General features: G+C 42.5%; 1 protein-coding gene across 1 annotated transcript in view; it reads right to left on the bottom strand.

The window, feature by feature from the left end:
* Nucleotides 1–23,212, bottom strand: part of RFC4 (replication factor C subunit 4) — a 1,279,614-nt gene that overhangs the window by 440,010 nt on the left and 816,392 nt on the right. Inside the window, exon 6 of the mRNA XM_044070726.1 lies at nt 2,801–2,921. Within this exon, the coding sequence (XP_043926661.1) occupies nt 2,801–2,921 (121 nt within the window). The remainder of the gene's footprint in view (nt 1–2,800; nt 2,922–23,212) is intronic.

The following is a 23,212-nucleotide window of genomic DNA, read 5'->3' as shown; positions in this document are numbered from 1 at the left end:
TTGGACGATGAACTGGACAGGCTCATTGGCCGGCGGGGTAACCTAGGAGGGTTGGATGCTGGGCACAAAAGGCCAGCAGGAATATGGATTCCTCTGAGGAAGGATTGGAGGACTTCCAGTCACCCCTCTTAGGATCTTGAGGATGTCACCAAAGGACACCTCATCAGAGTGACCGTGGGGACCCTATCCCATCATCAAAGTCCATATCTTCAGTCAAAGACTCCTCAGTGGAGTCCATGTGTTTCCTCTTGCATGAAACCTTGCGAGGTACTTCCTCAGTGGGAAGCTCTGGGGAAGATTGCAAAGAGGGGGTCTCCTGAGGGGGAGAAACCTGAGGCCCTTGTGCCCGGTGTCCAGTGGTTGTGGCTTGCAACACTTGCGGCAGAGAGGTGGGAAGAGGACTCCAACATGGGGGGGGGGGCTGCCAGCGGAGGCAAGCCCCCTCTCCATGGACTGGAAGACCAGACTGCCCAAAGAGGGATGGGAGCCCGGAACCGAGCAAGACAACCTTGGAACCAGGATCACACCCCACTCCAACGAGCCAACATCCAAACCAGGAGTCTCAAGAGGGCTGTGGAGCATGAGGGAGGGAGGATTCCTGGATGGTGCCATAGAAAAAAAAAAATCGGCGTGGAACCAAGAATGCCCCCCCCCCCCACGGCACAGTCACTAGCTTGTGAAAGCCCGATGCCCAGTGCACCGAGGGCCAGAAGGACGACTCCGGCTCCAAAGTGAGGTCCACTATTGGGGTCGGAGGGATGGAAGCAGCTGTTTGAGGAAGGGACTTTGATGCCTGCATGGAAGTCGAAGGAGGAGTGTATGTTGGAGTCTGTGGAGAAATACGGTCACCTGAAAGAGGGAACGTAGCTTTAGACAGTTGAGAGAGACCCCTGCCCACAAGCAACTGGTCGACAAGCTGCAACACATCTTGTTCAGACAGGCTTCTGGTCGACCTCATAGAGAAACCTGAAGGCGATTCTGGCCTTTCTAGAAAAGGGCTATACTGGCTACCAACAAACAGATCCACAGAAGGAGACACTAGTATTTATAAGAAGGACACATAAGCTAACAAATATCTGCATAAGACATGTATGCACGCTAAGCATGTTTTCAAGGGTATACCTAAAGGACAATATTTACGTATCAGTAAGCTGAATACCAAAGATGCCATCTGCCTTGAACAGATGCACGATATGACAAATTAATTTTTGGAGAGAGGATATAACATAGATGAACTGGAAATGGTTAAAAATGAGGTTCTATCTATGAGACAAGGAAAAGCAAAACCCTACTTTTCTGAGCCAGATAGTGCTACATCTACACAATTAAGATCTGATAATAATTTGAGATACCTAATGACTTAAAGTACAACAAGCAGAAGTATAGAACAAGTCATTAGAAACAATTGGTACATCTTGAAGGCCCTACCAGGCTATGGGAAATGGATTCCAGATAGGCCATATTTCACTTACAGAAATTGTAATAGCATAAATAAACGTCTTTGCTAAGGACTTTGACTTAAACAGAATAGAACATACACAATATAATAAGAAAGGGACTTATCCTTGCTACAGTTGTGCATGCTGTGTTACTATAATTACAATGACTGAATTCATACATCCTACTAGTGGTAGGAAATTTGATATATATTGTACAGCCACATGTAATACCTATAATGTGGTGTATTTAGCATTATGCCAGCAATGCTCATGTTTTTATGTTGGCAAGTCAACCAGGAGGTTGAAAGATAGGATAACGGAACATAAATCAGAGGTTAGAAGGAAAGTGTTAAATTCTCTAGCCCAACATATACAAGAGACGGATGTATCACACTACTTTTCTTTTTGTGTAATAGACATTTTGACTGCTAATATTAGGCATGGGGACTTGGTAAATAGGCTAGATAACAGAGAATATGAATGGATTATTCGCTTGCAGGCTGACAAACACCCTGGTTTGAATAAGCAAACTACCATTAAACCCATTTTAAAGAAGAAACAACAACAAATAAAGTGATTAATGTATATATTTACATGTTATACCATACATACATATATATATATATATATATATATATATATATATATATATATATATATATATACATACATATATATATTTTTTATATTTTTGTATATGGTATATTATGTATTAGAATTTATTTACATGGATGAGAAATATTATTGCTGCTCAGTTTTATATGCATTTACACTACTACATTATTCCTTTACGATTTTTCAGTGAAAAGGTTGATCAATTGCTGATCTTAATGGCTTGATTAAGTTTTATTTGTGATAAGTAGGCTGTGTCATGTGATGATTAACTTTTATGTATAAAGGATATGTTATCTGTATAGGGATTTTATTAACACTGAAGGAGGACTTATGTGTGAAAGCTTTGTTTTTTTATTAAAAGAACATTGGTGCAACACTGTGGAACCTTCTTTTGTTTTTGGTGATTTATGCTTTTGCTGTTGGCTCCACTTCATCATTGGTTCACTTTGTGACTGTTTGTTCTTCAACTATATCACTAGACTGTTGCTAACCAACTCCCACAACCTACAGTTTCTCCTCTAATGGATATATGTACACATGAATGCAGATTTATGATCATCTGCCCACATTTACCCAAAAGTTTTAATGTCAGATGTACAACAAACATCAAAGGTATCTACATGATGAAACAGTTTTTATTTTTTTAACTTGAAAAGCATTTTTTTATTAAAAGCATATCAATTATAACATCATTAGTTAGATATTTTTTAGTTTTAGTTTTAATACTGAAAAAGCAAGAAACTAACCTCATTGTTGTATTTTACATTTTCCTTCTCACAAATTTCAAGCATTCGCTGTTCCTGTATTTTGTCTAATAATGGTTTAAATCGGAACTTGGAACATCGAGATGTTAGGGGCTCAATAATTCTGAAAGAAAAAAAAACTTGACTGTACAGCCAAAACAACCATACACCATAAATACACCAAAAATACATTGAAATAAAAAAATCCAACTTTAAGAATCTACAATGTTTGACAATACAAGTGGGAAACAGGCCCAAGAAGTAACCTGCATGCCACTAATCCTTGAAGGTATAACTGTATGCCATCATAACTTGGCAATTTTCCCACAGTAATGATAAAATAAACTTGAGCTTGGCATGTGGATAGCATACCTTTCATATCCAACCAGAGCCAACGTCTTGAGATGGAATTCAACCCATAAAAAGGTACAGGGACTTAATATATTAACATTACAGGCTGCACACCAGTCCTAGAACAATGGATACAGGTAATAATGCACTATTATAAAGGTGAGCATGTGTGACACACAGGCAGGCTGTTACCAGTTTGCTGAGAGGATGAAGCAAGCAGTGAATCTCTGTCTGAAACACTATATACCAAATCTCCAAAGCAGTATATCTCTACAATAATTCAAAGCAACAACTGAGAAACTAAAATGTGGGCAAACAACTGTTCAGTTGGGACTGAACAGGGGAGCAGAAGTGTATGCAGACATCTAGTCAATATCTGTACAGCATTCAATGATGATGATGATGATAATTCATTACACTCTATACAGATGTTGGGTCACTGTTCATGTAGTAATTCACATGAGTAACACTAAAAAATGCAAGTGCAAGCTGATGTCAAGAGAAACATTTGTGACTTGACTTCAGCCATATGACTAAACTGGGTTAGCACACAGGATTAAGGTTATGAGCAGTTAACAAGCTACTTCCCGGCTTGATTCCCTTAGTCCTCATTTGCTTAATGTGTGGTATTAAGCAAGTTCATAATTTGCCAGTGGGAATTCTTTTAAGGACTAACTTGGTTTCCCCATCGGTGTGGTCACGTCAAAGGGAGGGAGTGCAATGGGTCCATGTCATGTCCTGCCCCTCACCTTCTCTGCAGCTTAGCCATGTTTCCACCCTAATTGCCCTTATATTGCGTCTTCCCTATCCAATTCCCAGCCTCTTGTCAGGGATGTCATGAGGGACACACACTCAGCCACCTTCTCCCCTGAATGGACATGCCTCCATTCCTCCCTGCCATTCAGTTGGTCACCCAAGCCACTAATTGAACATGGATCAACAGGATCATTGTTAAGGCTTTATCTTCTTACACTACTGAAGCAACCTTGCTATCACACTTAAAATTATATTTAAATGTATATAAGGAATCCCTAAATGAGACAGCATCTGCTGGAGAAGCAGAGGACATGGTGTCTTTGGTGTCTATGTCAAATCCAAGACAAGAAGACATCTGAGAAGTATAGCTCTGGTCTTCCTCCACAGAATCAGAATCTAACTCCTTAGTGGGAAAAGGCTCACTCTTCCTTTTCCTGGAGAGGATGTGCAACCATGACAACTGGTCTAATGACGACTGCAGGCACTGAATAAAAAGCACAAGTCCCAAGTCAACCAAAGAAAATCCTTTGGGAAACCTGGGAAGACAGAGTTGAAAGCAACTCGCCTGCTGGCTAGGGTACAGGCAGCAGCAAGGAATCTCATCATGCAGACATCTTATACTTGGAAGTGGGAGTCCTTTTAGAGGATGGATATATCTCACAGGTCTGGGTCCATGAATGGGTGCCTTTGACCTCCAACTAACAACTGTGGACCGCATGAGACCTCAGTCCTCTCACTTTGGTAATCGCAAACTAGGCTTCAGAGTCCAGAAAAGTGTCCAGACTATCTGTATGTGGCTTTGGGCTTAAGAGGAAATGTTAGCTTCCAAAAGGATAGCAACCTCCTGAGGGGCAATGCCAGATGGCTTGGATAGTATAGCTCATCTAGGCCTGGGTGGCAAAAGCACCTTTCTGGGCCTGGCATTTGAAAGTCTAGGAAAACACTCCATAGATGAAGCATCAACCCCCCCCCCCCCACAATCTTCCTTTGTTCTCTCTCTCTTAGATACATCTCAGCAAAACTTTACTTCTTCTTCAGCAAGGCATCCATTACAAGCATATAATCACTGGAAGCCATTGGGTTCATAAGGGCCAAGGCCTCAAGCCTCCTCCGTTCTATAGAGTCCATCGGGAACACTTCTTTGGCCTGTCTTCCTGCTAAAACCAGCCAAAACAAATATTTCAACTAGCAATTATGTGCTCTGATCCTAAATGGAAAAAAAAAAAATGGTTGTGATGGTCTTTATCTAGAATTTTCCTGTCACATGTATACTTTATGCCGTAAACATATATCCATCATCCCAAGTAATAAACATCTCATTTTATCTGTAAATAGTGATGTTACTCACTGTGGGATTTACCTGCCAACTTTGGAACAGGCTTAAATTCTGGACTGCCAATGCTATACAGACAAATCTCGAGAACTGTACTATGTCGAAAAAAAAAATAATCATGGCAGGGGCAGAAGTCTGTTTTACACCAGGAAAGTGTTGATAACTTAGGAACATGTACATCAGCCAGGACAGGAGGGGAAGGGCCTAAGCTCTAAAAAGTGGGCCAGACATCATGCCTTCTGTTGCAAAGTCCCACTAATTAGCATTACAGAAACAGTGATTCATAAAATGAACAGCTGGGGACATGTCTTTATCTACAGCACAAGAATGTTGTGTGGGGGCCAAAATGGGTATATTCAAGTGAGGATGGAGAATCAAGCATTTTAGGAAAAGCTGCATTAGACAGCAAAGGGTGACCAAGGACAATGTTAAAGCAACTGCAATGGGATGTTTGAAGTAAGACATCAGAATCTTCCAAGGCTAAGCTGGTCATATACTATTGTAAGAAATGTTACAGTACATTTGATTTTTAGAGACTCTTCTGGACTATGAATTTTCTGGTGTGTAACAGCTGATAAATTCCATGATTAAAGAGACACAAGGACGCAGCTCTGGATGACTCCACCAAATAAAAGTTTCCTTGCATATATCAGCCCGATGTAGTGATGTGCCCAGGAAAAGATCCTTCCTACTATCCTGCAAGAGAACATGGTACTGTATTGCTCCCTGAAACTGTTACAAAGCTTTAAAAAGAAGTTTTTCTTGGTGCTTTCAGATGGTTTTTCTAATCACCTAAAAGCAATAACATGAAGCAGTACAATGTCATCATACCTCTGGGTGAACACTAGCCTCTCTCAATGCTCTTGTACTTAGCCCACTTCTTTTAATCTCTGTGTAATTAGTATGAACCACCACATTCATGGCTGCTAAACTTATTCAGTATACCAGATGATTCCACCTAGTAAGTCATTCTGCTCCAAACTTCAAGTATCTTTTTACTCCCTCCAGGTGTGCCTAAGCAGCAAGGCTTTCATCAGACTGCCTCTAAAACAATCTATGCTCTTCTACCATAAACTGTCTTCTTTGGTTCCCTGTAAATTGAATGCTGCCATTATCAGGTATGCTTCACCTCCTGACAAAAGGCTTATTGTCTAGTACTGCACCTGACTCAACAAAAACACAAGTAGCACAGTCTACAAAACATCTTGAAATTATCCTCAGTAATGGAGATCTGACCTTTACATAAAGAATTGCAGTAATAAAAACAGTTATCCATTAGGTAAACCATACAGGGTAAGACAGTTCCTCATTGATGAGTCTAAGATAGCTACACAGCTAGACTGCATCTACTTCTATCACTAGTGTAGTTTTCTCATCCACTGACTGACTTGATCTCTTTATTGTAGTGAAAACTGGAACAAGCTTATGAATGAATAACCAGAGTTGCCACAAGTCTCCAGTCAGGCTCATCACCAGCACTCTACACAACCGTGGCTGGCTTGAATTCAATTACTGCTTTGCCATTATCCAACTTTTCTTAGCTCACAAAATCCTGCAAAACCCAACTGCCCTCATTACTTGGTACAATCACCTGGAGACAGAGCTCCCCACCTTGGAACCTTATGAAAAAAAAACATGATGTCTCATTACAATTTCTAAATCCAATTTCCAGTTTGCATTGGAAACTATGGAAAAAGCTCCCTTCAAAAATAGCAAGTTTACATACAACAACGCATCAATGTCCTTACTAATTGCCCACCATCACAACAAATAAATATGCAACTCTGGTATCAACGTAATTCCTCAATCCAATCCACCCTCATCTACCTGCTCTCTAACATAAAGCTCAAAATTACTAATTTACCTGTGATGCTCACTACCATATGATATTGGTATATAGTTACTGGTTATATGGCTGCTACTTCATTTTTGTGAATTCAGTTCAGAATACAATTTGAATAAATTACATTTATTTAAACTGTATTTGCTTTAATATTGCTACACACTCAAGTGTGCTAGCTTGCACTGCACTTGATTTTTTTTAGTACTGTTTTAGCTGCTTTTCTGAAAAAAAAAATTCTAAGCTTGTTTCCTGCCTTTCCTGTAACTAGTCTAGTCCAAATACAGATTTGCTGTATCTAGGACTGTTTGTAACCTTCTGAGCCCCCCCCCCCAAGCCTTTCTGTGTCAGAGGGAAGCCTTCTAGCTTGTCAGTGGGAGTGGTAAGCACTAGGTAGCCTATCCACCACAAGAGGAATTGTTTCTGGACCGGAAATTGTAGTTTATTGGCCGTTTTGAAGTTGTTTCATCTCTTTCAACTTTCTGGTTTAAAAGCCCGCATTTGCACTTGTTTCCTACCTTTCCTGTAACTAGTCTAGTCCAGATACAGATTACTCTACCCAGGAATGTTTGTAAGCTTCGGAGAGGTGCCAAAGTCTGCTCTTCAATTTTTCCCTTAGATATGCTAGTTCTCTCCTCTCCTGCACTTTTACTATCTTATTAGTCTAGCACTTTACCATACCAGACTTCTTGCAGCAATTATTGTAGCACACAAAAGTGCTACCAGCACTAAATGTTCTTACAAGGAAACAGCTCCAGTACTTATTAATAATGTTCACCTCTCCAGGCATGTCTAAAGTTCAGTTCCCTGTGCCTTCTATTAACCTGGTGAACTTGGGCATCCTGAGGCAATGGAGCAACTGCCTCATGTACACCGTCGACCCTTTTCTCTTACATCCCAACACTCAGACTTGAGAGATGCACTTGTATATCCAAATTGGAAATCACACACGCTCCAGCCAAGACCAGAATAGCTCAAGAGGAGAAGGTCAAAACGTGCACCACACCACATGGAACACAAAACCCTCCAGAACACACACCAGCACAGACTTCACATAAAAACACAAAGCACATACACATCTTCGCGGAGGCTCTCAATAAAAATCTACCCAAATAGCAGAGACCTCAAAGGCAGAAATGCACTCTACCACCACAACACTAATCAGAAGACACACAACACTCCTAAACAGTGTGCCACTCAACCAGAGCCCCTACAAAACAGCATGCCCAGCACACTAGTTGTAGGTGACTAGATAGTGTGGCACACTGATGTCCCACTCACTTGGTTGAATAAGGAGAAAGTAACAGTCAGTTGCCTGTTGGGTGCCAGGATCCACCACATAACGCACGTACTCAGGTCCCTCAACAACTGCTACAAATATGACTCTGTCATTGTACATGTGGGTGTGAATGACTTGAGATGTACCTCCCTGGACTACATGAAAAGTGACATGGAGGAGCACTCGGATTATGTAGCCCAGGCGGGTATGAACCTGGTCCTAAGCAGCATTCTATCATCACCGAGAATGATACCACAGTACAAGCAGAAAATGATAGATTTCAACAATTGGCTAAGTTTCTGGTGTCATTCTAAGGGGGGATCCAGTATCTGTCTGCCTGGGATGGCATGATTGACAGACCTCGATGCTTTGCCAGAGATGGCCTGCATCTGTCACCCCTGGGCTTCCGGAAACTGGCCAAGGCTCTTGCCACCCCTATAGTGCCTTTTTTAGGTGGTGCTCCAAAGACCAAATTACCAATGTAACACCTACAAACAAATGCAATCTGAGGGTCATGCTGCTCAACAATAGAAGTCTAAATCTCAAAATGCACTCGATCGAAGTACGCCTTAAAATGCAGAACATCGACATTTGTGCTGTAACAGAGACCTGGTTCAAGGCAGCAGAAAGCACCCCTGCACTACCAAGCTATAACTCATTCCACACCTTTCGGCCCGAGAACTTGGACCGAAGCTCCAAAGGCAGTGGCGTTTCCATATCATTTCAAGGTCATTTCAAAGACATGCATCTGGAGCAGTTCTCCCCGGGCCTCCGCTGAAAATTGGCTTTGTTCCAAGTCGGACTTTCCCGGCTAACAAATGTTAAATAAAAATATTCATAAAGGATGCGCACACCTCCAGACTGGTAGCCCAACATAACGCATCAGAGATACTTCAAGTGCATCTAACATTGGGTAAGACAGTGATTCAGGTTGTAGCCTGTTATAGGTCCCCAACCATGTCCCAAGACTCACACTCCACGTTCCTAAGCACCCTGGAGAATATTAGGATCTAACCTAACACTCTCATACTGGGCAACTTCAACTACCCCGCCATTAACTGAGAAAATTACTCATGTACCAATAAACTAGCCCAACGTTTCCTGGAATTCATTAATTCCAATGCCCTGGACCAGCTCATTCTTACCCACACTAGAGGTAGCAACATCCTTGACCTGGTCATTACTAACATGGGCAACAGTTGCTCTACACCAACAGTCAACTCCTCTCTGGTTAGATCCAACCATAAACTAATCACCTTGGAAATCCCCCCCCCCCCTCGCAAAGGTAACCACCATGAAAAACTTCTCCAAAGCTAACTTTGTGCTCCTAAAAACAGAGGTGGCTAACCTCATGGCACCCATGCAAATGAAGAATAGTTGCATGACCGTTGAATCATACACCAATGCACATCACGAACATGTACACAAATGCATGGGTCTCACCATACCTAATAGAACCAATACGCTCTCCTCCAAAACAAGGAAGCCAATCTGATGGTCCCCTGCCATAAACAAACTCTACAACAGAAGGAGGAAACTGATGCGGAATAAGGTGAAATCCCAAGACTGGAAAAACTCCCTTATCAACCTCAACAAATCCTCGAAAACTAGCTATGAAAACAGAGTTCAAGCAGATGGTAAAGACAACCATAAGGCCTTCTATAGTTATGTAAAGAATCTCCACGGCAATACCCAGATTTGCTCTGAGCTACTTAACAATGGTACCTTTTACACCAAGCCAACAGATACTGCCAATATACTGGCAAACAAATTTAGTGCCAATTTTACCCCCCCCCCCCCAAAAAAGACCAATCACAATATCAATAGATTACCAGGCATCCAGTATTACTGCTGCACAGGTTAAAACAGCACTGTCCAAGGCCAAGAATACAGCTTCTATGGGACCTGACAATATCCCTGGCTGTGTTTTACATGAACTACAGAGTGAACTGGCACTTCACCTGTGTGCCTTATTCAATCACAGACTCACCTCAGGCTTTGACCCTAGTGAATGGCGCACGGCTATAGTCCTCCCTCTCCAAAAAGGAGGAGCGAATACAGACCCTGGGAACCATCGCCCCATTAGCCTGACAAGTCTGATATGCAAAGCTATGGAACGCATCATCATGGACCTGATAAACGAGGATATAGGGATTCTCCAAACTCTAGATCCCATATAGTCTGGTTTTGTGAAGGGTAGATCATGCATGCTCAACTTGGTCGACTTCTTTTGAGTCAGTCACCAGAGCTGTGGATGAAGGCAAGGTGGTTCATACAGCCTACCTTGATCTGGCCAAGGCCTTTGATACCATTCCCCACTCAGGAATCATAGAAAAACTCACTAAGTTAGACATCAACCCCTACATCACTAGGTGGGTTGCAAACTGGCTCACAGACAGAACCGACAGTGTGAAAGTAGCTGACTCCAAGTCAGACTGACGACCAGTCACGAGTTGAGTCCCACAGGGATCAGTCCTGGGTCCTCTCTCCTGTTTGGTATCTACTTCTCAGAAGTCCAGGCCAACACGAAGGGATTCTGGCTGACAAAGTTCGCAGAAAATTGCAAGTTGGGAGCCATTATTAACTCCCCAAGTGATGTTGACATCCTACAGAAAGGCCTCACTGAGACCAACGACTGGTGTCAGAACCATGGCCTTAAGCTCAATGTCAAAAAATGTGTAGTCATCCCCACTGGGAAAAACCCAGTTCCCATGAATTACCAAATTGATGGTAGTCCACTGAACACAGAAGGCGTTATAAGAGATCAGGGAACACAGGTTGACAGCAACCTCTCTTTTGACCACTACATTGCCACTGTAGTCAGGAAGTCCTTCTATGTGGCACATCTCATTAGTAAGAGTTTTGCATACAGGATGAAAGAGATCATTGTCATCCTCTACTCTTCCCTCATTAGGCCAATCATAGAGTACAATGCTCCATTTGGCATGTACCTCACTAGACACCTGCAACAACTGGAGAGGCCACAAAAGTACCTCACAAAGAAGATTCTAGACCTTAAACACTTGTCCTATATGGAAAGACTCAAAAAACTCCAACTATTCTCGGTCTGATATCGCCGACTTAGAGGTGATCTCTGCTTGACTTACAAAGCCATGTCTGACCCAGCTCCGTTAGAAATGCTACATCTAAAGAAATCCCAATCCCTCCGCACCACACACTCCAGAGACCTCAAACTCATTACCACAATCAAAAGAACGGGCTGGAGGACAGGTTCATAAACCAGAGACTCCCCATGCTATGGAATAGACTTCCCACACATGTCAAGCAGAGCACCTCACTGGCCCTCTAAGAGAAATCTTGATGAGTGGATAGGAAATAGAAAATTCACCCAGGGGATTACTCCAGTGGCTCTACTCGACAGAGGCACTGGGAACTAAGGTCGGGTGGCACGATGTCAGGTTAATCCTACAGGCTAGGTTTGTAAAGGCTCCAGGGCCATTAGCCTAGTACACACCTATGAGCCTATGTTTATATCATTCCTTAACACAACACTGATTGTCATATGTACAATCACATCACTGCTCTTATGAGTCTTCATCTTGTTTCTGTTCTTCATTTAGGTTTGTTAATTAGGAATGTCCGTGTGGGAAGTCCTATGTTCAGTACAGTCCCAGAGAAAACGTTTCTATGAGTGAATCGTATTTAAGTCTCAAAGCAAGAGGCTCTATATCCAGTTCAGTTCTTGGCTGAGGTGCCTTCTTCTCAGAGTATGCATGTCTTCCCTATACAGGTGTGCATTTTTGAGTGATCTGGTTTCCTCCCACTTCCCAAAGACATGCAGTAGTTAAACTGGTGTTCTACAAATTGCCCACAAGAGTACGTGCGTGTAGCATGTGACTGACATTCAGTGATAGACCAGGCACCAGTGCCAGTCCAGAACAAATTACTGTTTGCCCACTGACTGCCACAATACGTTTTGATATCCCCACAACCCTGTAAAGAATAAAGGGGTTACTATGAAATGAAACGACAAAGATGGATAATGCTATCAATGAAAAATAGCAAAACTTATAGGTACACATTACCATACATTACAAACAATAATACATGTTGACATGAATTGTACAAACACAAGAAAAATGTAAGCTGATAAAGGGCACACGCAAAGCAAGCACCAATGAATCAGAGGCATTGAAATATAGAGTGGTGAAAAATAAGGTTGTCAGAGGAAATCGCACAGTAAAGACATATGGTCGCATGACAGAAGATTGTGAACATTCTAATAATATTGCTTATGTGAAACCAAAGCTGCACAGCGATTTGACTTGGTCAGCTAATGGATACATAAATGCATGCCTGTTTGGTGTACTCCTAATTTTAAACAGGAATATGTTCTGGAGTTTTCCAGTGAATAGAAATTCTAAGTCTCCATGATGTTGGAAAATTAAGGACAACAAAAGAAGGATCACAGAATGGCTGAGAGCTCTAGGAGAATTCTCTATCTGATAATGCAAAATAAAGATGGAGAGGTTGGATGGCATGGTAGTCTGTGAGCAAGGCAAAGCTAAACAGGGGTTAGGCAGCAAATGAAATCAAGCCAGTAATGGTCAATAAAAAGCTGTTTTACCGTATGCTTGTTCAGTTTTTGCTGATACTGCTAAGCTAGATTTATCAGGAGGACTATATAAAAGCTGGTAGAACCTAGAAATAACTAGTCAAAGCTTGCAAAGTAAGGAGGGATTTAGCTCTGCAAGCTTTCCTGAAACAAAGTTCTTTTTTTAAACTGCATTCTTTATATGAAGCTTTCTCTTTCCCACTATGGATGTCAAACAACATACCCTTTAGAAAGGGCTTACATAATTTTAATGATGCCAGAGAATAGGAGCCGAAACCTTCAAAATATCAAGGTAATTAAAAATGGCTTCAAGATGCAGCTTGATGAAGGAACAGCTCAGCTAAAGATCTGACACAGCTAGTCGTTGGAGGACTGGAATGGAGAAAGACAAAGAATACGATCTCCCACTTGTGGCCTAAGCAGAGAAACAGAGCCATATCTTTATGTCTTGAGTGTGTAGTTCCTGAAAAGAAGAATTAAACTGAACCGATCAAGAAGAAAAAGAGTTAACGACTGAGTACTATTGGAACTGGAGAGCTTACGTGGTGAACATGAAGGAATGAATACCTGGGCGAAGGTTGCCTGCTGAATAGGATGGTACTATTTTTGAAGGATTAGGGACTTCTCCAGCAACTGGGGTAAAAGGATCAGGAATCACACCTATCAAGTCCAGTAAGAGGCTATGAGAATGACTTAAGCCCTCTCAAGCTTGTCTTTCTGGACAAACCTTACCAAAATGATGGGGTGGGGTGAAAGATGGGCATTTTGTACAGCTTCCAGGCGGCACCCTCCTAGTGGAGGGACAAGTAATTGCTGTATTTGGTGATGGTTGGGGAAGCAAAGACATTGTAGCTAAACTTGTTCTTCCAGTACAGCTCCCAAATCACTAAAGGGATGATGGACCCTTCAAGTGGCATCAGTAAACAACGACCAACTCAGTCAGCTTCATAAATGGCTTCTCCTGTAATAATACAGTTTATCAACAGAAAGCAGTATGACCAAATGGTCAACTCACACAGCCTCTAAGCACAAGAGGAGGAGTGTATTCCCCATGGTCTTCTGATGTCAAACTACAGCAAAGAAAGTATGTGACTTTTACAACCCAGGGAGGGGCGTCATGGAATTCTTGGAGGGTGAGGAGAACTGCCTTCACATCTAAAATGTTAGCATGTAGAGTGGAGTTGGAGGACATTCAGAAAGCATGAACACAGTCTTGCTCAGTGGTATGCTCCCATTCCCACCCTTTGGCAGATACATTACTGACAGCTGTTAACAATGGAGTGGGTAACTGAAACGGACTGCTTCGAGTATGGTTTATGAGGTGCATTCACCACTGAAAGCCCCCGCTTGCATGATCTGTAGATTTGAACTTGGATAGACATGGGATTCAATACACGTGACTAACTGAGCCAAAATAGTACAGTTTTGTACCTACCATAAATGTAGATGTCCGATAGACATGCAACTGCAGTCATAACATGTGGGTTGTCCTGCCTCAGGCAGCCCTCGGTCGGCCGGATTCCAAAGTCTGGGTCCGACGTCGGCTGATGTCGCATTTCTCTCCGACGTCAGAGCGGCTGGAGTACATAAGCATCAGCCGACGCCATTTTCTTCAGTGTTTCTTGCCCCAGATGTCAGGTGCCCTCCAAGGAAGGCTGTAATCAAATTGGAAGACAAAAACAGGATTCCAAACAAATAAATGAGCAATAAAACAAATACACCATAATAGATATCCCCAGCTAAGAGAAACAGGGATAGGAGTGGACCCTAGGCATAGAGGGGTATGGAGGGAGGGAAAATCCGACTGCAGTTGCATGTCTATCGGACATCTACATTTATGGTAGGTACAAAACTGTACTATGTCCTTCAAGAATGCAACTGCAGTCATAACATGTGGGTAGAATACCATAGCTTAGCTGGGGGAGGTGGAAGGCTCTAGGAAAAAGATGGTGTGGCAATCAAACCCTGCAGGACTGCCAAGCAAAGCCTGCTCTGGATCTGGAGTATAGAGGGAGATTGTAGTGTTTGGAGAATGTATGCACGGAGCTCCATGTAGCAGCTTCTAGAATGTCCTTGGTAGGCACCCTTCTTAAGAATGCTGTAGAGGTGGCTGTAGCTCTAGTGGAATGTGGTCTGACATTGGCTGGAACAGTCTTTCCATGAAAGGAATAACAGAATCTGATGCAATGCCCAATCCATTTAGAAATAGTCTGTTTTGAAATTGCTTTTCCTTGGACTGCAGGGGCGTAAGCTACAAAAAGTTGTTCAGACTTCCTACTGGCCTTGGTTCTGTCCAGGTAGTATCGAAGTTGTCTGTGAATGTCCAAGGTATGCAACAGTCTTTCCCCCTTATTCTCAGGATTGGGGAAGAAAGGAGGCAGATGAATGGCTTGATTTAGAGAAACCCTAGATACCACCTTTGGCATAAAAGTAGGGTTGGTCCTTAATGAAACCCTGTCTCTGTGGAAAATAATAAAGGGTGGTATTGCCATTAGGGCCTGTAGCTCCGAAACCCTTCTTGCTGAAGTAACTGCCAACAGGAAAGCTGTTTTCCATGAGAGAAATTGCAAGTCAACTGAAGCTGCTGGCTCAAAAGGAGGTAGTGTCAGTTTTTCTAAGACAAAATTGAGGTCCCATGCTGGCACTGGGGCCTTTCTTGGTGGCTTAATGTTCTTGATTCCCCTGAGGAATTGTCTTAGTAAGGGGTGAGAGAAAACAGGAGGATCAGTGTTGTATCTAGCTGAAATAGCAGATGCATGTATCTTTATTGAAGAATATGAGAGGCCGCTCTGCAACATATCTGCCAAATATTCCAAGATGAGTGGGATGTTCAGTAATGATGCATCATGTCCCTTGCTGGTATTCCAATTGCTGAATCCTTTCCACTTTGCTAAGTAAACCTTTCTGGTGGATGGTCTTCGAGCCTCTGTTAGTATCTGCTGAACTTCCTTGGAGAGAGATAAGCTGAAGTTATTTATGGGATCTCCCAGGCTGTTAGCTGCAGTGTCTGAAGGTTTGGATGCAGTGTTTCGAAATTGTGTTGAGTCAAAAGTAGAGGCCACTGAGGGAGGGCCCACCTCCTGGTGTGACATATGCTCCGTAGTAGTGGGTACCAGTGTTGTCTTGGCCAATCCAGAGCTATTATGATTCCCTTGGGCTTCTCTGCTTTGATCTTTAGTAATACTGAGGTCATCAGTGGCAGAGGTGGGAATGCATAGATTGCTAGAGAGTTCCAGTTGAATGAAAGGGCATCTATTTTCCAGGCCTTTGGATGGTATGTCCTTGTGCAAAATTTTGGTAGAAGATGATTGAGGTGAGAGGCAAATAGGTCCACTTCTGGCTTGCCCCATGTCGAAGTGAGTTGTCTGAAAGCCTTCGGATGTAACCTCCACTCGTGTGGATCTGTGAAATTCCTGCTTAGGCTGTCCGCCAACACGTTGTCTTTTCCTGGAACAAACTGGGATTGTAACTGGATGTTTAGACTCAGTGATTTCTCCCAAAGCTGCATTGTCAGTCTGCAAAGGGGGTAAGAGTGGGTGCCCCCCTGCTTGTTTATGTACCACATCACAGTGGTGTTGTCTGTCCGTATCATTAAATGGCCTTGCTGGAGTTGGTGTTGAAAAGCCTCGATAGCATGCATTACTGCCAGCATTTCCTTTTGGTTTATATGCAGATGTGTTTCCTTTGGAGACCATTGTCCTTGTATACACCTGCCTTCCATGTGCGCCCCCCATCCAAGGTCTGAGGCGTCTGTAGTCATGGTCTGTGTTATCTGTGGTTTTTTGAATGACATACCTGTGTTTTCCTGGCTCACCGAGGCCCACCATAGGAATTCCTTTTGTAGGCATGGAATGAGTGGTATGATTGTCTCCAAGTTGTTGCTGTGTTGAGACCAAATGCTTTTTAGGTACCATTGAAGCTTTCTCATGTGCAGTTTTGCTAATGGAACCAGTAGAATGCAGGATGCCATGTAACCCAGGGCCTGTAGGAATCTCCTTGCAGTCATCTGGATGAGTTTTGCTAAACCCTTGAAGTACTGAGTTAACTTCTCTTGCTTGTCTTCTGTCAGGTAAGCCATCTGAGAGGCTGTGTCTAGTTTGGCTCCTAAGAAGATTTGCTGGGATGGCTGCAGTCTTGACTTTTGGAAGTTGACTGTGTATCCCAGAGCTTGAAGTAATCGTATGACATAATCCAGGTTTTTTGTCAACATCAATTTGTCGTCCGCTTGTATGAGGCAGTCGTCCAGGTACGGATAAATTTGTATACCCTGGAGCCTGCAATGAGCAATTACTGAAGCCAGGCATTTTGTAAATACTCTGGGCGCAGTAGATAAGCCAAATGGCAATGCTGAGAATTGATAATGCTCTGGCCCTGCAAGAAATCTGAGGTATCTTCTGCAGCTGTGTCTGATAGGGACATGCAGGTATGCCTCCTTGAGGTCCAGAGTAATCAGCCACGACTCCTTGCCCAGCATGGGAAGGAGTTGCTGTAGAGTCAGCATTTTGAACTTTGGTACTGTGAGAAAGGTGTTTAATGCGGACAAGTCCAGTATTGGTCTCCATTGAGATTCTTTTCTTGGAACAAGAAACAGTCTTGAGTAAAACCCCTGTTCTTGTTCTTGCTGTGAAACTCTTTCTATTGCTTTCATTCGAGTCAGCAGAGTGATTTGCTTGATAGCCTCTGCCCTTTGATGTTGTAGTAGATTTGGCATGCCTTGTTTTCTTGGTAAGGTATGAAAATGAAACCTGTACCCTCGGTCTATAATGTCCAAAATCCGTTTGTCCTTTGTCAGTCTGTGCCAGTTTTCTGCAAACAGAGATAATTTCCCGCCCAAGGGAGCTTCTAGTTGTTCCCTGGTAGGCGGTAGTAGAGGAAAGTCATTCCGTTTGTGGTTGCTGGGCAGGTGAAACCCCCGCGTCACTTCTTTGGTTTCCTGGCTGCCATTGTCGTCCCCTGTAAGGGCCTCTGTATTGGCCTCTTCCTCGGCCACGTCTGTTCTTACCCCTTTGAAACTTTTCTGGGTTAGGAAAGGACCAGTTTTTTGAAGGCCAATTCCTACTGAATCTGGGAAGTTGAACCTGGAGGAAATCTTTCACAGTCTGAACTGATTTTGCTTTTTCTTCGATGGTCTTTAACACATCCTTAGCATTTGCACCAAAAAGCTTGTTCTTTTCCAAAGGTGCATCCAGAAGTTTTGCTTTTACATGATCTGGTAGAGGTTGATCTTTTAACCAAGCATGTCTACGCATCACTGCCCCTGTCATAGCTGCCCTACATGAAGCTTCCAGTGCATCATATCCACACTGCAGGAAGTGATTGCTTACTTGCTGAGTGTTATGTACAGCTTCCTGCAAAGTCTTCCTATCTAAAGGATCAGGAGAAGCTAATGTTTTTTGTAAATCTAAGAGATAATCCTGATATTGGAACATATGAAAAAGGCAATTTAAAGCTCTCATAGATAAGGTAGTGGATGTATAAACCTTTTTACCCCATCTCTCTAATGACCTCGCTTCCCTGTTGGAGGGCAAAGGATTTTTTGAGGTGGAGGCTGAAACTCCTTTAGGCCCCTGTGAAATAGTTTCCAAATCAGCAGTATGGGCCCTGAATAAATGGGAATGAGTTTCTGGGACCCTGTAATACCTGTCTGGCTTGGCTGGAGCAGGAGGAAGAGAATCAGGGGTAGCACTAGAATCAGAATACAAATCATCCAGAACATCAAGTACAGGAGGAATAGCTAAGGGCCTGTGCTGAGGCTTCTTAAGGAAAGTCCTAAGGCGTTTCCTAGAATCAGAATATTCCTGACCCTGCCACTTGAAATGTTCCCTCATGGTGTGCAGAACTTCCCCAAAAGAAATATCCTCAGGAGGGGAGGCCGAAGGTATGGAATCTTCTGCATCCGAGTCCTCATAGGTCTGGAAGAGCTCTTCCTGGCTATCAGAGTGGACTGAGCCCTCAGAGTCTTCATCTGAAGGAGAAGGGTCAGAGGGTTCAACCCAGGGCCTTTTATCAGGAGGAGGCTGGGGTGCTCTCTCAGGATGGGCCTGTGAACCTCTGATCATGGAAATTAAATCAGCAGCCATGGACATAATTTGTGTCTCCGGAGTCGGCTGAGGTAAAGATTTGGAAGCAATATGCTTTGTTTTGCTGGCTGCCTTAGCCCTAGTGTAGGCCTTAATAGACATGGCCATAGGAGGCCTGGCAGCTCCACGTGCAGGAGTGACCTTGTCTACAGCAATGGTCTCGGGCATTTCCTCGGTTTCGGTATCCGGAGGAAAATCAATAACTGGCGGAGTAATATCTGGAATAGGAGTCGTCGGTAATGCGGGGTCTTCGGTGGAGCGGTGGAGAGACCGTCTCAGAGGGAACCGGAGCACTCGCGCTAGGTTTAGGCGTGGAGTCGGTGGTAGACGCGGGCCGAGGATGTCGGTCCCGGTCTTTTCGCTTTTTGGGAGTGGTTTGCGATGTCGGAAGATCCGACGGCATGGTGTAAGCAAATTTATCGCCGAAAAAGTCTTCAGCGAACTCCGCCCGGCGCCTGAGAGTGCGCTTGTTGAAGCGAGCACAGGCTGCACAGGCCGAGACGTCGTGGTCTGGGCCCAGGCAAGGGAGGCAGTAAGAGTGGAAATCCTTATGAGGTATTTGTTTACCACAAAAAAGACAATTGTTAACTTTTTCAGTAATTTCTGACATCGGCTGAGGCAAGAAAAGGTCCCCAACGGGGTACTTAGCTTTTTTGATGACTTCGGTATCGTAGAATACAGGAGCTGACCGACCGGCACTTGCGAACTGCTTCTGCTTCGGGCACCGCGCGGCAAGAAAGACTGAAGAAAATGGCGTCGGCTGATGCTTATGTACTCCAGCCGCTCTGACGTCGGAGAGAAATGCGACATCAGCCGACGTCGGACCCAGACTTTGGAATCCGGCCGACCGAGGGCTGCCTGAGGCAGGACAACCCACATGTTATGACTGCAGTTGCATTCTTGAAGGACATCTGGGGATTCTAGAGTTCGATCAAGTAGTAAAGAAAATAGTAGGTCAATCCCCACATTTTATAAACAGGGAAAGGAATGTGAAGCAGTACTTATGTTATAAAGAATTTATGTGAAGATCAGTGTTTGTTTGTGTCCTTCGGCTTTTCCCGGTTAGGGGTCACCACAGCAGAACTCCGGTCCACTAATGATTGGTAGTAATTTCTACGTACTGGCTTGCCGGGCCTAACGCACAACCTTCAACGAAGGAACGTCCATTCACGCATGTCGCCACACAGAAGACGCTCAAACTGAGAATCGAACGGGCAACGTCTAATTGTGAGGCGACGTAATAAGAAAGCCACCCTTCCATGCTACAATTGTTCTTTTTGTAATTATATAAATTTGAATATTGAGTTTATTCATCCTAATTCAAACAGAATTTTCTGTTTTAATACTTTTGTAACCTGTATAACTGACAATGTGGTCTACCTTGCCAATTGTGAAAAATGCACCTGTTTCTACATAGGAAAGACTGACCAAAAATTAAAAGAACATATAGCCTCCCACATTTCTGAAATTAGGAGAGAAAAGTAGAGAAGAATGCTTTAGTAAAACATATTATACAGTTTGGAGAAGATCATGTCTTTAAATTTAGAGTCTTACAAAAAGTGTATTTGGGTAAGAATGGGGGGGATATAACTACAAGACAGAACTTGTAGAGTATAGGTGGATTAATTATTTCAGGGAAGATAAGACTACTTTAAATATTAAAAATAGTATTAAACCGTTCTTAAAAGAGAAACAAATGTGTTTTACTTGAATGTTATCTGAAAGTGGTATATATGTATATACTTATTATGTATTGTTTTTTACTTTTGTTTGTTTTAAATTTAAGTATTTATATCTATATACGGAAGGGGGATTGCCATGTGATTATGTGAATTTGATAGGCTGGAATTAGTTTAAATATAGAATTTTTTTTATTGTTTGTAACACTGATGAAGAGTCTCATTTGACTTGAAAGCTTTGTGTGTTGATATTGTTTCATTAAACCATTTATTACTTCTTCAGACAGTTGGACTTTTGCCTTTTTTACTTGATTTTCCTTTTGGATTGCTGTTGGGTCCACCTAGCTACCTTACTGCCTGTTTTTGTGGATATGTGAAAAAGTCCTCAAACACTTCAATAACAAGATGCCTTAAACCAGTTTTGTTGACAGGAAGTATTAAGGAAGCATAGCTACAGTATACAGTTTTATGTTTAAGATTTTTTTTTTTGTTTGGAGGGGTTTTTAAAGTGTTTTACATGCAAAAAAAAAGTAAAAGAAATACTAGACTGAGGAAAACATTTGACTAAGTGACATTTAATAAGAACCATATGTACGTGTTTCAACTTGCATGGAAATTTGACTTAATGACAGGCTAAAAATGGATCTCGTCCTTAACCCGGGGACTGCCTGTACTCCAAGGCTCCTGCAAGGGTACCCAATTATACTGAGTGAAATTAATATTAAAACAAATGGTAGTGTGACCAACAGCAAGTCTTTCAGGAGTGGCCAGTAGTGTCATTATATATATATATATATATATATATATATATATATATATATATATATATATATATATGTATGTGTGTGTGTGTGTGTATATATATATATAGCTTCAATGAAAAGTTTATATATTTAATAAGAAAAAAATGAAAATATTAAATATCTATTTACAGTAAACACCAGAGGTTCAATCACGGGAAATATTAAACTAACACAGACGAATACAGTCTCACAGATACAGAAAAACAGTACTTAACTAATACCACTAAATTTTCCTGACTGATCTAAAGAATTACTATTGCCTGGTTCATTTACTACAGCAAGGCAAGATGAAGTAGGTGAGGAGTTCTTCTCTGTCAAGTTCCAAAAACAGACTGCCATGAGACTTCAATCTCACCTAGTGATGACTACAGAATGACATCACATACATCTAAGTCATCTGACTTCTTGTTTCCATGCTACCTCCCATACTTGTCTAGAAGCTATCAGGATTTAGCACATATGTGTCAATAATACACACACACACACACACACACACACACACACACACACACACACACACACACACACACACACACACACACACACACAGAGGCTTGCTAAGATCTGTTGCAGCTTCTGGAAGTCATAAAATAATTAAAAACTTCCACCCTTGTAGAGTAGCAATTAGTTCACCCCAAAGACATGCAGAAAGCTTCCTAGTACATACCTTTTGTCTCTGACTGCATCGACAACTTGTAAGATACAATCTTTATGGCCAAAGGCTAGTAATTTAATTTCAAACTATTTTCAGAGTTAGGTGGATTGAGAGTAACCTCTTCTCTTACAGTATCCTCTGTTAAAACATATACATTTAAACAGTTACAATAATGCATATATATTTCTTTTTTCTGTCCAGCAGGGCACACTGTTGGCACATTTTTAACACAAGCAGCTTTACAAATCAGTTTGATATGTTGTGTCTTTCAGCTTATCCCGGTCAGGGGTCACCACAGCGGAACTCCGGTCCACTAATGTTTGGTAGTGGATTTTTACGTGCCAAGTTACCAGTCCTGACGCACAACCTTCAACGAAGACACGCTCATTCACGCATGTCTCCACACAGAAGGCGCTCTAGCTGAGAATCAAATGGGACAACGTCTTGCTGTGAGGCGACAACACTACTGCAGCACCACTACCGCGGACAAATCAGTTTGATATACAAATGACATATACTTCTTTACAGAATTCCAGCTAGCTGTGCTGTCATATGGTACACATCCACTGCCCTACTTTTCCTGACATAGCTGGCACTACCTCACATTAACACAATGATAACTCATTTTAGAGCTTAAAGCAGTTATTCATATCACACAAGAAGCAGTAACACCAACCATCACAAAGTACTTGTCAACATTTAGTCATTGCATTAGTTTCTGCAAAATATGCAACACTGCAAAATGACACTGAGTCAATGATGAAATGGTTAATTTTCTGGTAGTAAAATAAACACATTTGCTTCTCAACACTTGTGAGTGCAGGTGTTATCTCCATTTCTCTCCCACTCTCTTCTCTCCCTTTTACATTTTTCTGTGGCTCCAGATGTGCCTGAGAAGCTCAGTCAGAAGCTTCACATGTGAGGGAAAGATCACCACCACCACCACCCTCCCTGCCCAGGGATGTCTTCACACGGTGGGAACTGTGGCTTCCATGACATAGGACAGACACAGGGAAATCTGTAATTCTCCCTGTCTGGTACTGCCCACATTCTTACTTAGGCA

Source organism: Protopterus annectens, chromosome 4.part1 (assembly GCF_019279795.1).
Source record: "Protopterus annectens isolate FY-2018-M chromosome 4.part1, PAN1.0, whole genome shotgun sequence".
Classification (NCBI taxonomy): domain Eukaryota; kingdom Metazoa; phylum Chordata; order Ceratodontiformes; family Protopteridae; genus Protopterus; species Protopterus annectens.
Note: the sequence above shows the minus strand (reverse complement) of the source record. Positions and strands in the feature narration are given on the sequence as shown.